This window comes from Pseudopipra pipra, chromosome 2 (genome assembly GCF_036250125.1).
Source record: "Pseudopipra pipra isolate bDixPip1 chromosome 2, bDixPip1.hap1, whole genome shotgun sequence".
NCBI classification, from domain to species: Eukaryota; Metazoa; Chordata; class Aves; order Passeriformes; family Pipridae; genus Pseudopipra; species Pseudopipra pipra.
The window spans coordinates 212,151-238,681 of NC_087550.1; the positions used below are offsets into that span (position 1 = coordinate 212,151).

Sequence of the window (26,531 nt, forward strand, 5' to 3'; positions counted from 1 at the left end):
TGAACAAGTGAGGGGAGTCAGTGGGAGCGGAGCCGCAGAGATTAGCCATTCCTAGGCATTGGCACCAGGGATCTATATTTGCTTACAGAATGAAAAATGTGCTCCATAAACATTCGACACAGAGTAATTTCTATGGTAAGCCTTGTCTTCCCAAATAAAGAATATGATTGAGACAGGTGAGATTGTAATAAACCCCACTGCCGGGGCCGTCCACTCAATATCTGTTAAAGAGACAGTGCTCCCCTGATCCTCCCCCTCCCCAAAACCCACCCAGGTCTGTGCAGCGAGCAGGGGGCACGTTCCTGGCTGCTCCAAATTATGACATCCTTGAGGCTAGGCCTGCTCTCCTTTCCGACGGAGGGTTTGTTTGGCTTTCCCCTGGATCTATCAATAATGGCTCTCCAATATTGGCCTAATCCCCCTGTTAATGGCTTTGACGACTTGACTAATTGCTGCAATAATTGATAGAACCCGACTCCTATAACTGGTCGATTCCAACCTCGAGTACCGGCAGCAATAAAATATTATGCTGCCATAAATAACAGTGTCACTTGGCTTGCTAATAGAAGGTAAGAGTGGCCACCAGTCCACTGGCGCCCCGGCTGACCCCTCTCCCCTATCCCCACCTCCTCCCTTGCCCTCTCCCACCCTGTGGCCGGCTGCAGCAGCGGCCGAGGGGACGCCAACCTTCCGAGACTTAATAGAAGGCAATTTGTCACCTCCCACTCGCTGTCTGTGGCTGGAGATGGACACCTGGGCAGCACCTCGGGCTGTGCAAGCCCGTCGCCTCCTCCCACCCCTCCCTGCTCATATTAGGAGGCCCTGGCTGATAATATTTGATAAATAGCGTGGGGGTTCCCTCTCTGCACCCGCCCGGCGCTGCCACGCTGCAGCAGCTGCAGAAGGTCACTCATTGGGGAAATATGTTCCTGTCAGCAGGATCGAAAAAAGTTTAGTGGAGTGACAGGCCTCAATTTTTCAAATTTTATTAACTCCATCCTCTTAACAATTTGTCTTGAATTCCTTCAGATTCTGGATAACTGTCAATAGAGCTGGCGATGCAGCGGGTGCTGGTACCTGGGTCGTGATGGGGGGGTGGCCAGAGGAGGGAGAGGTGGCAGGAGAAAAAGGAGGATGCCAAGGGCTCACAGAGGACTTGGAGGAGCATCCCAGCAATGCTCCCTGTGTCCTCAGCAGCCCGGGGACCCTGTTCCTGTCTCTCCATCCCGCCAGGGTAGAAGAGCAGCAGGTCAGAGCCTACTGCAGCCAGAACAAGGCTCACACTGCAGACAGACAGGATGGGGCACACAGTGGCATTCAGACATCATCATATGGAGAAGCAGAGTGACACTGCTCCAAGAACGGACAGAGCATGGCTTGGGAAGGCCCTGGGCACCGGGACAAGGAGTCTTGAGGACCTTGTTTCACAGTACAACCAGATATTGTGAGAGCTCCTGCTCCTCAGCACACCAGGATGATATCCATCATCCTTTCTCCATATACCCACACATGTGCAGAGCTCTTAAGTTCATGCCAAACATGATGTCACTGTCACGTTTGTCCCCAGAAATATTTTGAGAGGGATTTATTTGCTCCCCTGCCCTAAGGGGAAACTATTCCTAAGCGGTCTGACACAGACAGAAATGTGCTGCTACTTGGACTCTTATTGCTCTCAGCACGGTGGGATGCTGGATGCCTCGATGCTGGGATATGATTGGTTTCTAAATCCCAGTCTCATAGGATTTTAATTACTGGTCTGGTGTGGCGGGGAGTGGAACTGGCTGCGGTCGGCCGGAGGGTCGATACACCGGCCCAGAACATATTGAGCCTCGGCGCTCGCAGGCTCTATTGCACTATTTAATCATCTTTTGCAAAATTTACAGTGCAACAGAAGGAATCAATACGGAATTTATCACATTCCCTTGTAAATATGAGCATGGAGAGGGAGAGTGGATGTCAGGCACTCTGGCACGACAGCTGGCCTGGGCAGCAAACGGCTGGGAGCAAACCTCCAGGACAGAGCACTCAGGGCAGCTACCACGCCTGTGACTCCCCAAAAACCAGCCCAGCCAGCTGCTGGGACTTGCATTCCCAGGGACAGCTGCAGCCACAGCGGCTGCATTTGTGTGCTGTGACCTGCTTGGAAGTGAAACGTTTTCCTAGCTGCTCTAAAGGAAAAATGGGAGGAAGCCACCCAGGTTGCGCAGAGCCTCACTCTGCACCGTGTGGTTTGCAGAGCCTGAGTCACAGAGTCATGGAATAGAATCAAGGAATTGTTTGGGTTGGAAAAGCCCTCTGAGAACATCGAGCTCAACCATTACCCCAGCACGGCCAAGGCCACCACTAACCCATGTCCCCAGGTGACACATGCACATGTTTGTTATACCCCTCTAGGGATGGGGACTCGCCCACTGCCCTGGGTAGCTGTGCCAGGGCAGGACAACCCTTTCTGGGAAGAAATTTTCCCAATATCCAACCTAAACTGTCTGTGGGACAACTTGAGGGTGTTTCCTCTTGTCTTGTCCCTGGTTGCCTGGGAGCAGAACCTGACCTCCACCTGGCTACATCCTCCTGTCAGGCAGCTGTAAGGAGAGAGGAGTTCTGCCCTGGGCTCCTGCTCAATCCAGGAGTGCAGCAAAACCGTGATGCCACCTTCTCAGGATGTGTTAAAACCAGTAACCAGCTGCTGGGGACCCGGGAGCCCGTTGTTCCCTAGGGATATCCTTTACCCTCCCTCTGGAAGGATGGACCCTTTCCACCTGGGATGCAACTGAAAACGCTCCAAGACACATTATGCTGAACTCAAAACTGAAAAAGACAGCATTAATTAGAACCTGTTTTTTCCAGAGAACACCAAGAGCACTTTCTCTTTCTGATGTCCAAAGCCCACCCCCTGCAACACTGGCTCTGTAATTCGTTTACCACCACTCATCCTACTCACAAGATCTGCAATTACACTGGACTGAGGAGAGGAGTGTGCAGCATCACCAGCAAATGCACTGGGCTAAATTTACCAGCAAATACAGTCCAGGATTATTATAACCTGGATTATTATATATAGATTATTATAACTGGGTTATTGCTGCTTCAGCTAGTAAGTTTTCACAAATATATGTTCTGTCCTTCCTCTCTCTCTTTCCCCTCTCATTAGAGATGAGGGGCTCCCAGAGAGCTGAAGTGAGCCTTTGGACAAGGGCATGGACTTACAAGGCAAGGGGGAATGGCTTCCCACTGACAGAGGGCAGTGTTAGATTGAATAATGAGAAGAAATTCTTCCCTGTGAGGGTGGGGAGGCCCTGGCACAGGTTACCCAGAGAAGCTGTGGCTGCCCCATCCCTGAATGTGTTCAAGGCCACGTTGGACAGGGCCTGGAGCACCCTGGGCTAGTGGAAGGTGTCCCTGCCCGGGGCAGGGGGATGGAATTAGATGAGCTTTAAGGCCCCTTCCAGCCCTGTGAATTTGTGATTCCACTGAGGGTGTATTGCAGAGGCATTTCCTGTGCACTAACAGCCTGGTCAGCCTGTGTGCTGGCTCTAGGAGGAGCTGGAAGCAAAGGGGATGATTTCTGATGATGGGAAGCAGAACCCAGGGCAGTCAGGGATGCTGAGAGCACTGGGGAGAATGGAGCACATATGGAGCCTGCTCAGGTTTGGCAGGAGGGGATGTGTCTGTTTCTGCTGTGGGATACAGAGAGGGGAGGTCCCGACAAAAGGCATGGGTCAGTCTCTGAAGGAGGGAACTGCTCTACTACAAGGCAAGGATACAAAATGCAAGCCCCCACCCACCTATGTGCAGCAGCAGAGTAGTGCACTGCCACACAACGGTGTGAAAACAGCACTTCCACCCGTCAGCAGGTGACAGCTCAGCCAAGCCCTCGCTGCACGGACACACACACCAAACACACCGTGGAAAAGCACTTGGAAAAGCAATTTGAGATCCAAGAAAAATGACAGCTGAGCTGCTAGGCACCAGGGAAACCCTGTTCCTACACTTGTTGCTGTGCCCAGTTTCTCGGGGGCGTACAGGAGGAAGTGCTCACAGTTCCTGCAGCATCCTCTTCTGTGCTTTGTTTAGTGTAACTGTAATTTACTGAAAGGTTACCACAGCTCATGGCAGCACAACAGTGAAAGGTGAACGGCATCCCATGCTGGGAGGAGGGTCATTTACCTGCAGGGTAAACCCCTCAGCAGCAGCAGTGCTGTCCCTAGGTCTAAATCACAGAATCACAGGATTGTTTGGGCTGAAGGGACCTTAAAGCCCATCTCACTCCACACCCCCTGCCATGGGCAGGGACACCTGCCACTAGCCCAGGTTCCTCCAAGCCCTGTCCAACCTGGCTTTGAACATTTCCAGGGATGGGGCAGCCACAGCTTCTCTGGGCAACCTGTGCCAGGGCCTCCCCACCCTCACAGGGAAGAATTCCCTCCCAATATCCCACCTAACCCTGCCCTCTGGCATTGGGAAGCCATTCCCCCTTGTCCTGTCCCTCCAGGCCCTTGTCCCAAGTCCCTCTCCAGCTCTCTTGGAGCCCCTTCAGGCACTGGAAGGGGCTTTAAGATCTCCCTGGAGCCTCCTCCAGGTGAACACCCCGAGCTCTCTCAGCCTGTCCCAGAGCAGAGGATCTCCAGCCCTCGGAGCATCTCCACGGTTCTGGTCTGTTCTGGACCCACAAATCAGTGCCTGTCTGAGCTCCTCCAGCTCCCTGCATTTCAGCAACAGGTTCTGGAGCAGAACCAGATGTAGAAAGGTGGTTGATGGTGGCTTGGCTCCATGGCAGGGTTACCCCACTGCCAGCAGAAAGCAGTATCTTTTAATGCTGGCTATTTCATTTAAATAGTGACATAATAAAAGCTCCCTCTAAAATGAGGAGACTCCTGTCAGCAGCGAGCTGGCGACCCTGCCTTCCTTCCTCCAAGCCAAACACAAAGCCCCTGGAATCGATCGTGCCTGCAGTAGCAACTGGTGCACTCTGTGGCTGTGAGTGCCCACCCACCCCTTCCCTAAACACCGATATTTATGGTGTCACCTCAGGTCAGGGGACTGTGAAATGTCACCAACAACTGCCCGAAAGGACAACAGAGCCGCCACTTGGTCTCGCGGTCTGCTGGGCACACACATGCTGACCACAGGGCAGCAAGGTCCTGGAGGGGTCAAGCGAGTCACTGAATGGGCCACAAAAGGCCAGGGACGTGGGGTGAGGGGCAAGTGCATGGGGGCTTCCCTTAAAAAACAACAGCGGGGCGGGGGAGATGGGAGCAGAGAGGGGCTGGGCGGTTAATGGCTTTGGCCCGAGGGCAGGGCACCGGCAGGGAAGTGTGAGGGAGAGTAAATGGAGAGTTAGTAAAAGGCAGGTGTAGAGAGGGAGCAAGAGGAGCCTGTTCCATGTCAGCAACCAGGAGCCACCCTGTGCACGAGTGTCAATGGCAGCACAGGGACATTACCCTCACAAAGGGCTGAGCCGTGTTCGATCTCCACACCGACCCTCGGCCGTGTATTCATCCCAGATTACACTGACAAGGAGCAGGGATACCCCGCTTTGTTATCCCACGGAACTGGGAGGAGGGCAACACCCCCAGTCAGTGCCATGAAATCCTCATGTCACGTGCCCATTGGGAACTCCAGCATCCAAAACTTGCTGAAAGGGCAGGGAAGGGTCCGCTGTCAGCCCAGCAGCTCAGAGTCCACCTGACAGAAAGGGAGGCTTATTACATTTAGTAAATAATCCTCATAAATCCTCATCCTAATCATGACTGCAACGGGTAAGTGGGTATTGTGGATTGTGAACCAGGATTAACCCAAGGAATGCTGTAAACTCAGCCCCAGGATCCTACCAGGGCTCCATCACTGGATGGAGATTCCCACTGGTGGATTGCTGTCCCCAGGATCTAAGCACCAGGACATGCTCATGTCTCTACAAGATGAGGATTTCCACTTGGAAACAAACCCTTAGTGTAGACTCTTGAACCTGATCCAGAAGGATTTCCATGGGGCTGGATTAAGAATGGAACAGTGATGAGTGACCATCACATTTTCTGGCTAAATTCTGAGTTTTCACTTTGATTTTAAACAATCCCTCCAGTTGTACCCAAACAAACACAGCCTCACAGACTGTTAAATGCTTTTTTTTCCAAGATTCAAGTGAGTTCTTTCGAGCTGAGATACTTTGCCACAAACAAAGAACTCTCTGTGAGCACTGGGCACAGAAGGGAACATTCACAGGGATGGCAGTGGCTCCAGGACAGACACAGAGACAGCTCTGGAACAAAAAGAACAGTCCTCTCTGTGAAGTGAGGCTTGGATTGGAATAGCACTTGGGGAGCTGAGCAGGGCACAGCTGGAGAAATAAGCTGGACTTACTCCTTGCATTGATTCATTCAGGATGGAGAAATTGTTTAGTGCCACCTTCACTTACTTCCACCCCTATTTTACCTGTACTTACTATAACCAAGGAGCTGCCTTGATACTTTCAATGAACTGGTAATACACACATTGTGCAAGGAGACTTTCCAAGGCAGAAATGAGGAGCTATTTTTGTAGAAGATGTTATTCCAAGTGATTCTGCCCCTCTGTTCTGCTCTGGTCAGACCCCACCTGCAGAGCTGCCTCCAGCTCTGGGGCACCAACATCAGAAGGATGTGGAGCTGCTGGAGCAAGCCCAGAGGAGGCCACGGAGATTCTCGGGGGGGCTGGAGCCCCTCTGCTCTGGAGCCAGGCTGGGAAAGCGGGGGGGGTTCAGCCCAAACCATTCTGTGATTCTATGATTCACGCCATGCCACATGGGAAACACTCCCCAGCCTCAAGAACCACAGACCCTCTGCACAGATCTGTTCCCAGCACTGCCAGGACATGGACTTTTCCAGCCCTTCAACCCCACTGCCACTCTCTGTAACACCCCAGAACCCCCTGCACTCCCCAGGTCTGCACATTCACAACCCCCTGCTCCAGCAGGTAAAGCCCGCTCCACTCCACTCCTCCCGTGGGCACCTCTGCCCACAGCTGTGGGATCCCAGGGGTCTTGTTAGAGCAGTTCCTTCTGACTGCCAGTGCCCAGGCCAAGCAACAGCTGAACAGGTGCCACTGGCCTGTGCCACAGACGTGCAGTGAGCCTGATGCTCTGGGACCCTGCTGGGTTCTGTGTTCATGCAGTGCCTGCACGTGCTGGGAACATGGAAGAGCTCTTCCATGTCAGACAAATGCTCCAGATGCCACATGGGCCAATGTTTTCATCTGAACGTTTCCCAGCCGCCACGTCCACGCACTCCCACAGCTTCCAGAGCAGCTGCCTGCTTTTCCATCTCCCTTCCCTGCAAGCATCCCTGAGGAACCCTGCCTTTGCAATAGGTTTTCTTTCAGTGGCTTTGTTTTTGGGTTAATTTATGGCCAGGAGCTGGGGTTCTGGTATCTGGCAGGCTCCCAGAGAAACCCTGACCTGGAGTTCAGTGCTGCCCAACCTCAGCCTTTCACTCCTATTTTTCTATTTCTACTCTTTGTGAAAGATAACAAGCATATAATACAGATGAGTATCAAGGTTCAATGTTCCCACAATTACTTTTTCTTATCCCTTCTGGGGATGTTTAGCCATCACAGATGCTACTTTCCATTATCTTTTTGGTTGCTTTCTTAAGGAATGAGCCTTATGTGAGCATGTCATACCATTATCCACCCAGAATTAACTCCTGAGATGCCCACACCATGCAGATGACAACACTCCTCGGATTTTTGCAAAAATCAGCATCTGGCCAGCCAGACTCCAGGGAGCCTGTCTCTGGCAGGGCCAGGCTGGGGCTGTGGCCACTTGATGCTGCCCCTGGCAGCAGGCACCTGAGAGCAGACACAGCACTGCTGGTCAGGCTCATTCTGAGCTGGCCTTGATGGCCTTTGCAGGGAGGGGAGAAGTTGAAATTGTTGGAGCAGGAGGAATGATGGGGAAAAAGGCCATTGAGTCTGGAGGAAAGCAGAACTATAGACCAGCTTGGTGGTCTGAGGAACAGTGTGCTAAGGTAAGAGCACTGAGCAGGTGCAGGTACACACTAAGCAGACACCAGCTCTGGAGAACAGCACAACACAGTCACAAATGTCATCCTGGGAAGGAGCTGCAGGAGGACACATACAAAAACAGCTGTCATGGTAGCACATCTCTATTCTGTTAGCTAAATGCATCTTCTTATTCTACTCCACTAGTGCTGATGAGCTTTTTCCCCACAAAGACAGTCAAGCATTGAACAGGCTGCCCAGGTGAGTACCCAAGAGAGGAGAGTGAAGCAGGATCCACGAGGAGAAGGGCTTTGTGATTTAACTGTGAGGACCAATAAGTGCACAAGGTAATTCCTACCTATTCTCACAAGAGCTGCCCAGGCACCAACAGTACTTAAGCCTCCACCATTTCATGTGGGTACCAGCACCTATCCCATGCCTTGTCTACTGGATGATCTCTAAGGTCCCTTCCAACCCAAACCATTCCAGGATTCTGTGATTCTATGGCCATTGAACTGCAGAAGGAAACAGAAGACTCAATGATTAAGATGAGGACAGCCAACAAAAGTACACGAGAAAAACCACTGGAGATGAATGGGAACACAGAAACTAAAAAGCAAAGAGATCAAACCAAACAGTAAATCACACTAATTGTGACAGTGACACAGTGTCTGAGCCTGACAGTTCTGTGGGATGGGCTGACTCAGAAGAAGTGCTCCTGGCCCAAGAGCTGGGTGGAACTGCAAAGCTCACCTGCATCCAGCAGCAGTTTGACTGTCAGGTAGTCGTCAGCCAGCACGGCGTAGTGCAGAGCTGTGCAGCCCTTGAAGTTGGCTCGGATGTTCAGACGGTTGCTGAAGTCGTCCTCCCGGGTGACAAGGACTGCAGGGAACAAAGTGTGAAAGCTCAGCCATGGGCAGGGACACCTTCCAATAGAACAGGCTGCTCCAGGCCCCGTCCAACCTGGACACTTCCAGGGATGGGGCAGCCACAGCTTCTCTGGGCAACCTGTGCCAGGGCCTCACCACCCTCACAGGGAAGAATTTTTTCCCCATATCTTATCTAAATAATTATTTCAGCAAACAGAATTGGAGCTGTGAGAGAAGATAGTGCTGCTCTGCTATGGCTTGACCTTCAAGCAAATTTCTGATCCTGGGAGTGGCCAGCAGCCCATGAGTCTGGGCAGGGCACAGCTATGCAGGAAGGGTCTGCAGCACCCATACTCTCTTGTAGCTGGTCTAAGGGTCAAGCTTTAGAAAACCTGGATTTTAAGTCCTTTGCTCTAGTCACCAGCAAAAAAAAGGGAGAATGACCTTTACAGGGGCAGATAGTGGCAGGACAAGGGGGAATGGCTTCAAACTGCAAGAGGGCAGGGTAAGATTGGATACTGGGAAGAAATTCTTCCCTATGGGAGTTACGAGGCACCAGCACATGTTGCCTGGAAGAAGTACTACAGCACCCAGCCTCACCACAGAGCCTGAGTGACAGTGGGGCTGGTGTGTGCTGTCTCCTAACAAATAAACACCACCCACCCAGTGGGCCAAATCCTGCTCCTGGAAGTGCGCCCAGCTCCCTGGTGAAAGAGTCTGTACCCAAAACTCAGCAAACCCAGGTTCGGGGACAGGGAGAACTTCCAAGCGCTCTGAGCACCTTACACTTTGTCACGGCAAAGCAAGTGGAGCTGGAAAGTGGGTGGCCCGCAGGGACATCTCCACAGTCCCTCCCAAGAACCAGTGACAGATTTCCAGAAGATTTGAAAAGTTCAGAAGAGAGAAACACTGTGATGAATACCTGATGCTGTCTGAGCCCAGCATCTCCGCTAATGAACCGCAGTCCCTCCAGGAAGATCAATTAATGCCCTGGCTCCTTTCCTTCCCTGGGTCCTTTCTCCAAGCACACAGGGTGAGTATGTATATTTATTTATTTGTCGTCATTTCCTACCCAGGGAGGAGCAGGATAATGAACTGCGTGCGTCAGGGAAGATGAATCTGAGATACTAGGGAGCAGTGCAGTAAAGAGATTAAAGTGTTATTATTGTTGGGTTTTTTCCCCCATGGTCCGTTGTGACAGCTCGGCCGTCATCCGTAAAAAATGTCTCCAAGAGAGATAATCATCGGAAACTCAATAAAGCGTCAGGGGAAGCCTCGTCCACCATCAATCACTGGGTGCCTGGAAATTTTCAGCCCTCTGTCTCCCTTCCTGCCATCCATATAAATGTCTGTAATATATTTTGTGCAGTGGTTGTGGAGCATACCCTCTCGATTTGGATGTTTTTATGAAAAAATATTTATACACGAAATATGTAAATGTCTAAAAAAAAGAGAAAAAACAAAGGCAGTTTCTCTCTCTCTCTCTCTCTTTTTAAAAACGCAACTGAATTTATTCTTTTTAATAAAACATGTCAACCAAAGAATTAATGCAACTTCTTACGGAGTGGCCTTATCTTTTCTTCACCCCAAAATATATAACATTATAGAGGGATGAATGCAGACAAAAACAATTAACTTCCTTGGTTGATATACTTTGTCTTAAATAAAGTCTATGTACATGCATTATGTATTGGCATTCCATTGCTCATTTTTTAATGTTGTTTCATACATTTTGCAATCCCTGCTATAGGGATCTGATCTATGTATGCTCTCCCTCCCATCAAGGAGCAGGTCTGCTGCTGGGTCACAGTGAGGGATGAGAGCAGGGAGCTTTTAAAAATATAAAATAACGCCCTGTCAAAGCTGTCACCTCACTGATCCATCTTCTTAACTCAACCTGTGCTTTATGAAAGGTTCAAATATTACACCTTCATTAGGCTTTCACAGAGCTTTTGTCTCTTAGCACTGAGCAGAAGCACAGACAGGCCAGTGGACAATGTCACTGTGGATAATGACACTGGGTGTGTCACCCACGGTGTGGCTGCAGGACCAGGGAGTGACCCTCTCCCCGTGCCGGGCACTGCTGAGGCCACACCTCAAATCCCCGTTCAGTTCTGGGCCCCTCATGACCAGAAAGACACTGAGGTGCTGGAGGGTGTCCAGAGAAGGGCAACAGAGCTGGGGAAGGGTCTGGAGCACAAGATTGATGAGGAGCAGCTGAGGGAGCTGGGGGGGCTCAGCCTGGAGCAAAGGAGGCTCAGGGGGGACCTTCTGGCTCTGCAACCCCCTGACAGGAGGGGGGAGCCAGGGGGGGTCGGGCTCTGCCCCTAGGGAACAAGGGACAGGAGGAGAGAAAATGGCCTCAAGTTGTGCCAGGAGAGGTTTAGGTTTGATATTTGGGAAAATTTCTTCCCAGAAAGGGTTGTCCAGCCCTGGCACAGCTGCCCAGGGCAGAGGGGAAGTCCCCACCCCTGAAGGGATTTAACAAACGTGGGGATGTGGCACCTGGGAACATGGGTTAGTGGTGGCCTTGGCAGTGCTGGGGGAATGCTTGGACTCAATGGTCTGGCAGGGCTATTCCAACCTAAACAATTCCACAATTCTATTCCATGACTCTGTGACTCAGGCTCTGCAAATTACACAGGCAGAGGAGCCACAACCTGTGTGGCTTCCTCCCTCAGAGCAGCTGGGACAAGGTTTAACTTCCAAGCAGGTCACAGCACACAACTGTGTTGTGTCCTGGGAATGCTGTCCCTGGGAATGCGAGTCCCAGTGCTGACTGGGCTCTGGCAGGGCAGTGGGGATGGCTGGGACACATCCCAGGATTGGGCTCTGGCAGGGCAGTGGGGATGGCTGGGACACATCCCAGGATTGGGCTCTGGCAGGGCAGTGGGGATGGCTGGGACACATCCCAGGATTGGGCTCTGGCAGGGCAGTGGGGATGGCTGGGACACATCCCAGGATTGGGCTCTGGCAGGGCAGTGGGGATGGCTGGGACACATCCCAGGATTGGGCTCTGGCAGGGCAGTGGGGATGGCTGGGACACATTCCATGGCGGTCCAGCTCAGATGGGAGGTCAGCAGGTCAGCACAGTGCTTGGATGAGGAAAAGGCTTCTGGAATGGGGAAGGAAACAGCCAGGAAATTTGAGGAGGGTTGGGTCCTGCCAGCATTCCTGCCAGGTTGGAGAACAGAAGCATGCCTGAACAAGCAGCTGGCTGCTGCGAAGCACAGCTGGGCACCAAGAATCCAGACATCCCCCCCGAGATTCCACCAATAATCACAAACCCAAGAAAATTTAACCACCATTTATCGTCACTGGAAGTGGAAACAGTCTGGGAAATTTAAATTGGCCTGTATAAACAAAGCAAATGTCTGAGCAACCTGGTCTAGTGGAAGGTATCCCTGCTGCAACAGGGATGTCACTGCATGTCACTGCAACATGGCAGGGGGTTTGACTGGATGGGCTTTACAGGTCCCTTCCCACCTCAACCATTCCATGATCCTGTGATTCTGAGTCTGCCTCAACACCCCAGTGATGGGGATAATGAAGGGGGGAGACTGGAACCTGAGACATCCACGAAGAATAATCATAATGAGATGACATGACTCTGCAGAAAATGTCCTTGTTTCCATGGAAAGGCTTCCAGGGCTGAGAGCTGGCACTGATGCCTGCCCAAATCCAGCAGCAGTCACTGCAACCAGTTACATCATTCAGCTTTATTTCAATTGGCCAAGTCTTTCTGCATTTTGTATCTCCTGATAAGATCTGGATTAAAGCTGCTGGTGGAATACACTGCCTTGAACCCTTCTCCTTCCCCAGCACGTGGCTGCATGTGGGTCAATGGGATGACGCTCCTATCTATGACTTTGTATTATGTTCTGGCTATACAAAACCAGTTTCCCTCTGGGAAGTAGAAGGATTGCTTCTACATACCAGCTACATAAGGTTTCTTTCCTCTTTAGACACACACTCACCCACATACCGTCAGCTACTTTGCATTTAAATGGAAGCTGAAGCTAGCTCTAAAAAACCCCCACGAGGAAAAAATATTTTGGGACCTGAAAAGCAAATGCTGGTAGCTGCACAGAAACTATCTTACCTTCCAAGGAGTGGAGGCCCTTTTCTTTGGCAATCTCATACACGCTGCTGAAATCATCGCCAAGGTTTGGATCTGCATTAGCTCCGAGCAGGGCCTTCACCACGCTGTCACAAAACAGAAGGAAAGGAAGGCACAAGTAGGATATGAGGAATTAAAGTCCTTCAGAGACCGAGAAGTGCTCAGAAAGCCCTCCTCAAACGTTCCCAGGAATGTTAATATGTTGATATTGTTAAGAAACCACAATTACAACTGAATATTCAACAAACAGGATTCCAGCAGCATATTTTAGAATGACTGAGATGGGGGAGGCACTGAAAGAACAGGTGACATCATAGGGATATGCAGCTCTCCCAAGAAGACCTGCACAGAACATGCTCTGAGCACATGGCATTCCCAGATGCAGATCTCAGCTCCAAGGTCACCCCTGTCCCTGCAAGAAGGAAAATTATTGTAACCTATATTGATGCCATCCTACCACCACAAAAAGAGCAAACAACTTCCATGGGAAGCAAGTCTGCAGGAGTCCCTGAAGATGATCAGAGAGCTGGAGCACCTCTGCTATGGAGACAGGCTGAGAGAGCTGGAGGCAGCACTGCAGGTGGGATCTCACCAGAGTGGAGGAGAGGGGCAGAATGCTCTCCCTCGTCCTGCTGCCCATGGTGCTGGGGATCACACAGTTGGATTTTGGGCTGCTAGCAAATGCTGCACATGATGAAGACACTGCAGCAGGACAGAACCACACAGCACACACTGTCCAGGCAGTTTTGGTGTGGAAGTCCTCAATCTCTGCTTCTGAACCCAAACAATCATCAGGCCAGAATTAGATTTCTCACCACTTCTGAAAGCAGCTTGAAGCCAGTTAATTCTTAATTTTTTTCCCAGGGTTCAAGCTTCCCATGACAACTAGACAGTAACTCGTTTGTTAGCATTCATCAGCGGTGACACGGCTCACAGGCTGACAGCGCCGCAGCCTGACTGACACGTATCTGCGGGCTCCGGCCTGTCAACTCACATCTGCAATTTAACTTAAGCTTCTCTCTCATTTACCCTATAAATGCATTAGCAGAATCAGAGGTGGTTATTTTATTCTTTGAGGATGGTGCAATAGAGGCCGGCTCCTTACCGGCACCAGCGCGCTCCTCACCACGTCCAGAGTCCCCTTTAGTGAGCACAGCACCAGGACAGGGGGCAGGAGACAGTATCACAGGAATTGTTCAGGTTGGAAAAGCCCTCTAAGACCATCGAGTCCAACCATTCCCTCAGCATTGCCAGGGCCACTGCTAACCTAAGGGCCACCACCGTTTAAATCTCTCCAGGGATGGGGACTCCCCCTGTGCCCTGGGCAGCTGTGCCAGGGCTGGACAACCCTTTGAGGGAAGAAATTTTCCCAACATCCAACCTAAACCTTCCCTGGAACAACCTGAGGCAGTTTCCTCTTGTCCTGTCCCTTGTTACCTGGGAGAAGAGACAGACCTCCACCTATACAATACAGCCATTGTATAAACTCGTTCCCTCCAGTATAAAGCCATTCCTGCAGTATAAAGTCACTCTCCCTGCTATAAAGACATTCACAGAATCACAGAATGGTTTGGGTTGGAAGGTAGTTTCAACCTGCCTGCCATTCTTCCCAGTACAAAGCCATTCTCTCATTTAAACAGGATAAAGTCATGGAACCACAGAATCATTTGGATTGGAAAACCCTGTGACACCATTGAGCCCAGCTGTTCCCCCAGCACTGCCAAGGTCACCACTAACCCATGTCCCCAAGTGCCACATCTACATGGCTGTTAAATCCCTTCAGGGACAGGGACTCCACCACTGCCCTAGGAAGCCTATGCCAGGGCTGGACAACCCTTTGAGGGAAGAAATTATGTGCCTCAATTTAGCCTTTGACAATCTTGCCCTAGCAGCTGACTTACTGTGATCCTTGCACAGACTTACAGTGATCCTTGCATCAGCTCTTCCAACACCCCCACCAGGGAGCTGAGTCTCTGATCACTCAAGTCCTTGGAAGTACAGGCTCTGACATGGTCAAACCACCCTTCTGGGACCCCATTCTTATGGCTGTCACCACCAAAGAGATCCCTCTACTCCAATTTTAGCTCGCAGGCTAAAATATCTTCAGGTCCCTGCATCTGCCTCATTTTAAGGGAAATGATCCCAAGTCCCAGTGTAGGACTTTAGCCCACAACCTTGTAGCCCATGGGTGAGCTTCAGGTACCGAGTGAGTCTTATGGTAACACAGGATGACTTGCCATTTTCTTGATAACTCCATCCATCTCCCTTTCCTGCTCTCAGTGACTACATAGAAATGAATGTTCTTCCCAGGCACTCCATCAGATATCACCTCTGTGTGCTCTTGGACACTCAGGAAGCCCCTTCCTCTTCATCCTTCAGCATTCTCTGGGCAGTGACCTTTTGTGAGAAGTTGAGCAGAGGACCACAACTGCTACATGCAAGGTGGTGTAAGAGTGACGTGGTGGGTGATGATGGCAGAACTGCTCTGCCCTCTCTATGAACTACCCCCTGCACCATATTCACCCCGTGGTAAGAAACATTCCCGTAGCTCTTACCATAGCTGGAAGGCTCAAGTTTAATAAGCACAGATATCACTTCCTGGCAAACTCTGCTCTTCCAAAATCCTGGCACCGGTCTAGTAACAACACACCACACATCCAGGCTCTCTCTCCAATCATCTTTCAATCTCATCTCCTGCTTTTGGGATGTGCCGACCCCTCCAGGCACTTCTCCATCAGCCAGACATTCCTGGAATCACAACTATTGATTGTACCTATCCAATTTACAGGTAATGGGACATTCAAGCAAATTAGGCTGTAGGAGAGGTAACAGCGCCCAAAATGCAGAGGAACTGCATTCAGTGGCACAAAGCATGTGAATGTCCCTGGAACATGGAAGTGACTTGCAAAATCAGGAGATTACAGGAGCTCCAAGAGAGCTGGAGAGGGACTTTGGACAAGGGGTGGAGGGACAGGACAAGGCAGAATGGCTTCCCACTGATAAAGGGCAGGGTTAGAAGGGATACTGGGAAGGAATTCTTGGCTGTGAGGGTGGAGAGGCCCTGGCACAGGGTGCCCAGAGAAGCTGTGGCTGCCCCATCCCTGGAAGTGTCCAAGGCCAGGTTGGATGGGGCTTGGAGGAACCTGGGCTAGTGGCAGGTGTCCCTGCCCACGGCAGGGGGGTTGGAATGAGATGAGCTTTAAGGCTCCTTCCAAACCCAAACTACCCTGTGATGAGTGAGTTTTAAACAGCGGATTCTCTGGCCAGTACACCTCCTGAGTTCCCCCTCTTGCTGCCAGGCATTTGGGCAGAACAGCACCCCATGCCAGATCCTAGAAGGAGCCGATGGCTGGCTGGGCTGCTCCAGCCTCCCTCATAACTCACCTGTGCTCAACAGCCTCAACAAGCTGAGTTTTAATTTGCTGATCAAGTTTTGATTGGATTAGAGGCAGAGCCTATTCATCAGCGTGAATATAAATCTGAATTGACCCTGGTGATGACTCAGAGGGCAATGCTGGGCTGGAGTTGGCCGGGCAGTTCAATCGATTGGGGAAAGTGCTTTCTGCTTGTAACGGCCGGACCAACATATTGTTCAATAAATAAATACACATGCACAATGCAGGGGGTGGGAAATCAATGACAAGATGCATCAGGAGAGGCGCTGTGCCCGGGCCAGGGCGCCGGCAGCTGGGGTTGGTGAACCAAGGAGGCCGGTGATCCCCCTGACCGCGAGGCACCGGCACAATGCAGCGCCGGGCGCTCGGATACGCGGCTGCCCCAGCTCGTGCGGGAGCCACAGCCCCTGCCTGGACACAAAGGGGATCCTTGTGTGCCTGTATCTTAGCTGTGTAAAACTCAGCAGGGCTGGGAGGAGCTGCTGCTCGCACTCCAGCCCCTGTCCACTCTTTTTTCTCCCTTGGATGAGGCTAAAGGTGGATGTGTGCCTTCCCAGGAACATGTGCCTTCCCAGAAACATGTGCCTTCCCAGGAATATGTGCACGCCTACCTGAGGCACAGCAAGCCAGGCAGCCACAGCATTCCCTCGCTCTGTGGTGGTTCATTATTGACCTAGATGAAAATGACTGACTCCTCAAACAAGGATAAAAAGGGACTATGAGATCCAAAAAAGCCTTGCTCCCTGCCTGGGAAAACAAGCAGAGAGGCCATTTCCATGGCTTGGAGAGATGCAGGAACCTGCTAAACTGACAATATCTCACTGTGCCTGACCTACAGGACATTAGATGCTGTTAATCCCTGAAAATAGGGGTACTCATGCCCAGAGGTCTGAAATGGGGACACAAGGCAGTGGTGTGGGGAACAGTTGCAGGAACAGCTGAGTGGACACTCTTCATCAAAAACACCCAGAAAGGGAGTGGTTGAAAGCCAATGCCCCAGTTTGTAGGATTCAGCCCTCCAAATGTCCTGCCATCACAGCTGAAACCCATGTCCAACTCCTCAGCCTTCTGACAGGGGACACACTCAGCCGTACCCGCTTCCAAAGGCACCCAGATATTTCTCCAGCTCCTCTGCAGACAGCTCTGAATGACTTGCCTGAAGTGAAAGGAGTGAAAAACCCCCCATGGAACAGATGTATGTACCTAATATAGATAACAAGACTGCGCCAGTTCATCATGTCACTGCCTGTAGACAGGGAACTGCTCCAGATCAGTTACCCTTCACCAATCTCAGAACAAACCCACTAGAATACCACTGTGTGTGAGGAATTGTTATTACCAGTATAAAACACCCACGCAGCACCTTCAGTGCATGTGTGGAAGAGGCACAGGCACCAGTGATGCCCAAGAAGACAAAGCTCACCTGACCTGACAGTGTGCTGGCAGCCCAGAGCCCCCTGGATCCTGGGCTGACCCCACAGCACGGGCAGCAGCTGAGGGGGGGCTTCTGCCCCTCTGCTTCACTCTGGTGAGACCCCACCTGCAGTGCTGACTCCAGCTCCGTGGAAGCAAAAGCAGATTCCAGTGTCTTTTAGAACTACTCAAACTCATCCCACTGGGACTCAGAGCTTCCATGCTGCTCCATGCCTTAGTTTCCCTTTCCACACAAGCAGTTTTCAACCTCAGAGATGGTTGAGAGGATGATTCAATATTTCACTGTCATTTTATTTCTGCAGAAACGATGAAAACTGGACTACTGGATAAAGAAAAGGTCACTATGCTACAAAATACAGACACACAGCTAAGTTCCTACCTGCTTTGAGGTTTAATTTATGATAGCTGTATTGCTTATTTTAACAAATGCACAAACGCCTCAGTACGCAATTCATTAAAGCTTAATTACTACAAATATGCCAAAGCTATGGTAAATTCCCCCAGCAATGGAAGTTACAGCACAAAACCTTCCTCTGCTCCTGTTAACATGGTCACAGCTGATATGTCTTTAGCCCATAACCCAGTTACAACCCATATCATCTTCATGGAGCCAAGGAATTTGGACCTTCACTCCCTCTCACATAAAAAAAGGAACCCTAAATGTCCCTCTGCACTAGATCCACCACTGTATCTCCACTCACAGCCAGGAACTAGTCTCCCCTATCTGTGAGAACACAGTGGAACACAATGCCTTGCCACGTTTTGGATACAAGACATTTCCAAAAGGAAGAAAATGACCGTTGTTTTGTTGTAAAAAAGAAAAGACAGACCCTAAACTTGCCTTCCAGCACACGGGATTTCATCTTGTAGCTGATGGCAACTGACAGGAATCATTAAAGCAGTGCCTCTGGAATTAAATTAAACATATGGATTGGGGCTGTCTAATTGGAAGAGTGAGGGCTGTGAAAATTGGGAAACATGACAAAGCTAAAGGACAGGTCACAGAAATCTCCAGCAGTACAGTGGAGACCGAAAACGACTTTCTTCTCAGAAAAACACCTTTGGAAAGGCAGTAATTTGGGGCTGAAGGCTTCCTTTTTCTTAGCTGAAAACCCCCATCTCAGTTCCCAGCATCCCAGCCCTTTGAAGCTGTGCTGAGGAACCTGTGCAGGTATCAGCAAACTTAAAAGTGGAAGTGCTGAGAGAGCCAGTGAGTTAAACGAATTGGAATGACCTTGGTCTTGCTGCAGGCAAACAGTACCTGCAGGTCCTGCCATCTCTGAGCCAGGGACAGCCCCAGCTCACCTCTCCAGAGCCTGCTGGGCTGAGGGGCTAAGGACCAAAAGTCACAACAACTTCAAATCCACAAATGGGGCAGATTACGCAGGCAGACAGCAATAGGAGAAGGGGGAATGGATTCACACTGACAGAGGACATGGGTAGATGGGACACTGGGAAGAAATTCTTCCTTGTGAGGCTGGTAAGGCCCTGGCACAGGTTGCCCAGAGAAGCTGTGGCTGCCCCATCCCTGGAAGTGTCCCAGGCCAGGTTGGACGGGGCTTGGAGCAACCTGGGTTGGTGGAAGGTGTCCCTGCCCGTGGCACTGGGGTGGAACTGGACAGGCTTCAAGGTCCCTTCCAACCCAAACCATTCCATGATTCTGTGATTCTATGAGATCAGCTGCTGAGGCTGAAGAAAGCAAATTTAGAGCATCACACTCTAAAAACAATCCTGCATCCTAGTGCCTCTGATTCCTCCCCTCCTCAGTCCACCCCAGGCACAACATCTAGTTTGGGTTACAAAGCTCACCCTGTGGACTATGCAGGGAATTTCAAACCCTCTGTGGTCTTGTTCCAGCTCATTGCGTTTCCCAGTCCCCACTGTGGACATTACAATGCTAGAAACAGGACCAAGGGCCAAAACCTCATCTGGCACAATCCCAGAGCTGTTACACCAGGAGTAGGTCTGGCTTGCATTTATGTTTGCCTCCACAAAGGATGGAATCACAATCACTAAGGTGGGAAAAGACCTCTAAGATCATAAAGTTCAGCTGCATCTAATTACTCTTCTGCTATATGGAGACAAGTCCTACTGTGCTTCAGGTACTGAAGGACTTCCTAATTTTCAATTAAAGTCAGCATTCATCCAAAATGTGGGAAAAATAAACAGAATTTGCCCGACAGAGCCAAAAGCTTTTTCTTTTGGCCAGGTACACAGCTAAGGCAGATGTGGTGATGGCTCTGCCCTCTCAGCAGGGACCAGCACGTTTTTTACTGCAGAGATGTTTTCATTAGCATTTCCACTTGATTTTAGGCCCAATTTTAGGTAATTATTGTCCCACGAGCAGCCTTTCTCCCTGCCTCCTCTTAGCCTTTGCAACTCGGGGAGCCCTGTTCTGCTCCACCAGTCACTCGGAATGGTCAACAGCCGTCACACTCCGCTGCTGACCATTGTCCACCGGGAAAGGTGGGAGGCTCCCGAGCCCGGCCCTTGGCGGACGGGCAAACAACGGGGCCCGTTGCTGCTCGGACATCAAAGTTAAACAAACAGCCCCGAGCCCCCACCCCTGGGCCTGTCCTAAGGAGCTCCCCGAGGAGGTCACGACTTTCAGCTTGTCATAGCACACATCAAAGTTTGCACCACACACGAACTCGGCACACGGATTGGAATCGTGTCGCCCGAGAGCGGATATTCAGCCTTTGTGCACTGCTTTAATCCTGTGTTTTCCCAAGTAATTAGGCTTTTTTGCTTATGAACTTGTGACTAAGTAAAGCATCCCTGAGAGGTTGTAACATCAAAGCTCATTCTCCCGTCTGTCCCACGTTTTCCAAAATTGGATTTCTTTTCCCCCTTTTTTTTCCTTAAATAAAAAAAGCTAATTGAATTTAGTTGTAGACTGAATATATTTAGGAGTGTCTTTAAAAGGTTACAAGAAGGCAGAGTGATCATCATGGGAACTGCAGAGAGAGGGCACAGCATTCAGGCTTTTTGCTCCAGAAAGGCCTGGATGAAAGCCCCAGCCATGGCCCCACCGGTGAGGAGGGACACAACAGCTCCTACGGGAGTGATTTTGGATGGTGGGGTGTCCGACTACCCACCACAATGACATCCCACAGGCACAGGATCATCAGAGGCCAAAACCTGAGAGCTGCTGTGGAATGGCACCATCAGTTCAGACGTCACGTCCCCGGGACTGCGGAGCAGCCTGCCCCAATCCCTCACACCACACACTGGGCACAGCAGCAGTGACAAGCTCCCTTGGGTTAAGCTCCACAACACATCCCAAACTTTACGGGAGCTCACTGTGGGTTGAAGTGCCCCAGTGAGGATGTGAGACACACGTACCTGGAGTTCCTGCTGATGGCTGCCACCATGAGAGCCGTCCAGCCCAGCCTGTGCCTCGCGTTCACATCCGCGCCTTCCTGCAGCAACCTGCGGGGGGAGAGACATGGTCAGGAAGCAGGCACGTGGAGAGCATCCCAGGCATCCCAGATCCAATGAGGGAAAGCAGAATGTTTTACTGTGCAAGCACCTGCTCCAGCACAGCCCAGAAGACCCTACATGAAGTTGGTTCAATCCAGTTTCTCACAGCTGACCAAACTGAAATGAACATCCAGGAGACAGCAAGCCCAGTCCTTTCAGAGGCTGCAATGCCAACAACTCGTTTTCTTTATTGTTTATTTCTTTATTTTTTATTTCTTTCTTCTATTCAGTCTAATTCCTGAAGAACCAATCAGCAGCAAAGCTGATAAACCCAAATTCCAATGATGTCTGGATCCTTTGGCTGCAGAGCACCCATTAGGCTTTAGAAGCAGCGCAGTGGACCTCCAAAGCCCATGTCACCAGCAGATATTTTGCAGTTTTCTCACACAACATGAGAACAAATAAGACAACCCCCAAAAATATGAGGCACCAAACTATCCCTGGTGCTATGTACCCAAAATTTTCTCAGCCTTTCTACAAGACAATGGCAAGGGAGAGGTTCTCACAGCAGCTAATTTAGATCATCCTAAAACAAGTACTGAACCCAGACAGAATGAAATTACAGTTCTCTCTGCAGACCACAAGGAAAGAGGGAAGTTCAGAATTCAGACACAAATTTTACAGTGCTCAAGTTAAATGAGACAAGCTCTGAGCCCTACATGTCCATAGAATCACGGAATGAGTCACAGAAGGTTTGGGCTGGAAGGGACCTTCCAGATCATCTTGTTCTGCTCCCCCTGCCATGGGCAGGGACACCTTCCACTAGCCCAGGTTGTTCCAAGCCCTGTCCAATCTGGCCTTGAACACTTCCAGGGAGGGGGCAGCCACAGCTTCTCTGGGCACCCTGTGCCAGCTGGGGTTGGAACAAGATGGTCTTGAAGCTCCCTCCAACCCAAATATATATGCTTCAGTGATATGATGATATATGATATGATAATCCTAAAGTCATTTTCAACCAGCCATATTGCTGCCTAAGCTTTGGCTCATATCTCGAACACAGCTGAAACACAGTTGTCCCAACTGACTGGAAAAACCAGCCAGATAAACATAATCCAAATAAAAAGCCTGTATCCCCCTCCAGTTGAAGTTTATGCCCTATTTGACTGAGACTGGGACATGAGAGCCAACTGGCAGATGGTTTCAGCCAAGCTCTACACAGAAGCGTGCTGGTGAACTCTTCTGGCTCAAGTAGAGGTACGATAGGTTGGTAATGGGTCTGGGTGGACAATTTGACCACCCTTTTTTGACATAAGGGGTCGCTAGCACTGGTGCCCTGTTTCTGGATGCTCTAACTGTTCACTGGGCACTTGGACAGAGATCTAAAAGCACAGAATCATGACTGACAGCCTTCATTTGTAGCTCCCAACTGTGATTCAGGAGGTAAGCGATTGGAAGGTTTATGCTCTCAACATCAACAGAAGGTTTATGTTCTCTCTACCAGGGTGACAATTTAAAAGTTTAATGATAATGAGCTATCCAGCAGGTCCTTGCTCCAAAACAATTTGATACTTGATCCTACACGGTAGTAGAGGAACAAATTTTCATGCGGAATCCTTCTCAGACCCAACTTTTCTTTTTTTCTATGCAGTGTAACATCCGAAGAACCTCCCAGCAGTGTGATGAAGAGCAGGGATGGAGAGCAAGGGTGATTAGCCTAAAGCCTGGTGGGGGGGTTGGATCTCTTTCTGCCAGCACCTCATCCCTGTAAGTGAACACTAAGAGCAGCAGACGGCTGAGAGCAGAGATATCCCTGTGCATCCCCCAGGCTTTCTGTGCCGGTGGGGCCGGACGTGCCCGGACACACGGGGCTGGCAGATTGCTATCTGCAGAGATCAGCTCCCGCTGCAGCTCTGCTTACAGAGGTGTTTGCACTCACAGCAGAGATGAGCCAGCCTGACTCAGACACACGGCCCCTGCTCAGGGACAGTGCCTGCGGGAGAAATGCACACCGCGGCTCCATCTGTGCCCCCACGTGTGCTCCGCGCAGCACAGGGCGCTGCTCCCTCTGCCCCCGCAGGAACCAGCTCCAGACCCGGCTCCCCCAGAGCCTGCCGAGCCGTTCCCACCAGCGCCACAGCTGCCTCACCCCAGACACCGCGATGGCCAACCCTCTTCCACTCGTCTCTCGGAGTGGCACGGAATGATGTGTCCCAGTTGTTTCTGAATCCCACTGTATTTACTCGGCCATTTGAAAGCCCTTTCAAAGCAGTAGCATTCACATCAGTCCCTTCCTACAGTGTGCCAGTGTGACAGCCTCACAGTCACAGAAAATCCAGGAAATAAAGGAATCTATGACCACAAAGGAGTGGCTGCCTGACAGAGGAACCCAGGAGGGGCAGGGGCACCCTTGTGCTGAACCTCCACAGGTAAGAAGGCATCAGCTAAGCCAGGATGGAGGCACTCAAACCCCTTCAGGCTGAGAACTTTTGCAGATAACTAAAACCTTTAAGCCCTACCACTCATTAACATCTCCAACGAGGTTTAATTAATGCAATTCACAAAGTATCAGCCCCATTTGGACTTGGCCATGGTATTATTGTAATTTTACATTAAATGGGCAAACAGACCATCCTGGTCACCTTCCTCCAGCCACTGGGTCACTGCTGCAAAAGGTTTGGTCTTAATTCCATACATCATGAATTTTAACATGTCACAGAAGAGTTTGAGCTGGAAGGGACCTTGAAGATCATCCAGTTCCAACCCCTCTGCCATGGGCAGGGCCATCTCCCACTAGACCAGATTGCTCCATGCCCCGTCCAGTCTGGCCTTGAACACTTACAGGGATGGATATTTCTTCCCAATATCTAATCTAACCCTGCCTCCTGTCAGTGTGAAGTCATTCCCCCTTGTCCTGTCACATTTATTTTCTCACGAATGGAACCTGCAGTGAAACTCTTCAGCATCTCCTTATTAGATGAAGGACAGGACATCAGTCTTCATTTAAACTAAAGAGATGATGTTTCAAACTAAAAAATGACAGATTGAGATTAGATATTGGGAAGAATTTCATTTCTGGGAGGGTGGGGAGGCCCCAGCACAGGCTGCCCAGAGAAGCTGTGGCTGCCCCATCTCTGGAATTGTCCAGGGCCAGGTTGGACGGGGCTTGGAGCAACCTTGTCTAGTAGAAGATGTCACTGCCCATGGTAAGGGGCTTGAGACTAGATAATCTTTAAGGTCCCTTCCAACTAAAACCATTCTGTGATTTCAGGATTCTTAAGGCACTTTGGAGCCACTGAAAAATACCTGTGAACTCACTGGAAAGCTTTTTTCTCTACAGACACACTGAACAACGAATTATCTTCATTCTTCAATAAAAAAATAACAAAATGAGATCCTAGTCCTGCAGTCAAACCTGCTAAACCATCGTGCAAGCAACAGGAAGGATGCTGGAGTCTTTGCTGTGGGATCTGGTTACAGGCTTGGAGCAGAGCTATCAGAATTAGTCAAGTAGTTTTCCATTCAGGAACCCAGATCATCACAGGCATCTGGAACGCCCCATTGCTGAGCCCAGCGCGAGAATTACTCGCATCACATCATCTCCCATAATATGCACTGACATTTCATTTAGGAGCTGGATTCTTTTTTTTTTTTTTTGTTAAATCATTGCAAGATGCTCAGCAACTTAACAGATTTTCAGACAACTGAACTTTATGTTCAGGGTCTTCAGGCCCATCATTAATTTTTTCCCCCGCCTGATTTAATGATATGACAATCGATAAAGCCACGACCACTGCTCAGATCCCAGACAGCCAAATGTATTTACCAGCAGGACTATTTTATTTTAATTAAATAAATCCTCTGATCAATGTTTAGGATGTTTATCCACATTTTAACCAAGTAAGATCCAGGGCACTCGCTCTTACCTCCTAAGGAGTATCTCATGTGGATACAGCTTTATTAGCATCATTTCCAGTGTTTCTCAAATGACAAACCGTTCCTCGACTGCAGCAATGCCACCAAGATGTCTCTGCCCATGGCAGGGCATTGGACTAGATGATCTTTAAAAGCCCCTTCCAACCCAAACCCTTCTGGGATTCTGTGATTCATGACCCAGTCAGGAGAAGAACCCTGAAGCTGTTTCTGTTGGGGGGTGCGTTTGTATTTTAAGGATTTCAGATAAACCTGGTCTAGTGGAAGGTGTCCCTGCCCACGGCAGAGGGTTGGAGCTGGATGAGCTTTAAAGTCCTTTCCAACCCAAACCACTCTGTGATTCCCTGGTTCTGTGAACATCACCGTCTGCTCTGGAATTTGCCGGAGGAGCTCAGGCAGAGCAGCACCCACCGCTTTGTGCACACGGCCTCTTTTACCTCGAGACAGCAGCTCCCAAAGCTCCAGCACTTTGATCCCCGCAGAAGAGATAAAGAGCCCACGTCAGCAGCCGACGAGCCTTCTCCCCCCAGTGCCCCCGGACAGATGTGCCTCCTATTCACCCCGCCGCTGGGGTTCTGGGTGACTGACTCGCTGACACTGCCGAGCCCAGAGGGCATGTTTGAGTTTGTGCTCAGTGCCGGGAGCATGCCCAGCACTCCCTCCTGACAGGTGGAGGAAGAGGAAGCTGGAAACTTGAACTTTTGCAACAACAATAGCTTCTGTTCCTCTTGGCCTCTTAACCATTTCCCCCAGCCCTGTCCCAATATGTCACTGTTTAACTGCAGGGCGGGCGGCGCCCACCCTCTCAGGAACTGCCCTCTGCTGTGCAGGAGGAGGGAAGAAAAACAAACCTAACAGTATCTCAGAACACGAAAGCACAGTGCCTGTTAGAGGCCAGGGAAAGGATCTGCCTGGGCAGGAGGACATGATGAGCTGTTCAAATCCCTTTGGTGTGGCTGCTGTCTTCCTGGAGAGAGCTCACGGCTGTTTCTCACCATCCTTCCAGGGCCAGTAACACACCACGGTGCCCTGAAAACACACGGACCTGCACAGTGTGGGGTGGGGTAGATGCAGATGGGCAGGGCTTGGAGCAGCCTGGTCTAGTGGAAGGTGTCCCTGCCCATGGCAGGGGTGTGGAAGTGGGTGAGCTTTAAGGTCCCCTCCAACCCAAACCCTTCAGTGATTCTACAGTTGGTATCACCAGGTTTGGAAGAGAACGTGCAGCCTCACACAGAGGAGCCCTGATTCAGTCAGTCACCCCAATGCAACAGCTGAGCTGAGCCTTGGAAAAATACCCCACTGGCCTGCTAGCCTGGCTCTGGCAGTGGCCAGCAGCAGACAGTCAGGAAAAGAACATGAGTCATCACTGTTTCCAGATGGATTTGA

At 50.5% G+C, this 26,531-nt stretch overlaps 1 protein-coding gene across 1 annotated transcript in view; it reads right to left on the reverse strand.

Annotated features, from left to right (window-relative positions):
* Window positions 1–26,531, reverse strand: part of CLPB (ClpB family mitochondrial disaggregase) — a 52,709-nt gene that overhangs the window by 21,467 nt on the left and 4,711 nt on the right. Inside the window, exons 3-5 of the mRNA XM_064642457.1 lie at window positions 21,138–21,224; window positions 12,946–13,049; window positions 8,728–8,856 (exon numbers count right to left, since the gene is read on the reverse strand). Of these exons, the coding sequence (XP_064498527.1) occupies window positions 8,728–8,856; window positions 12,946–13,049; window positions 21,138–21,224 (320 nt within the window). The remainder of the gene's footprint in view (window positions 1–8,727; window positions 8,857–12,945; window positions 13,050–21,137; window positions 21,225–26,531) is intronic.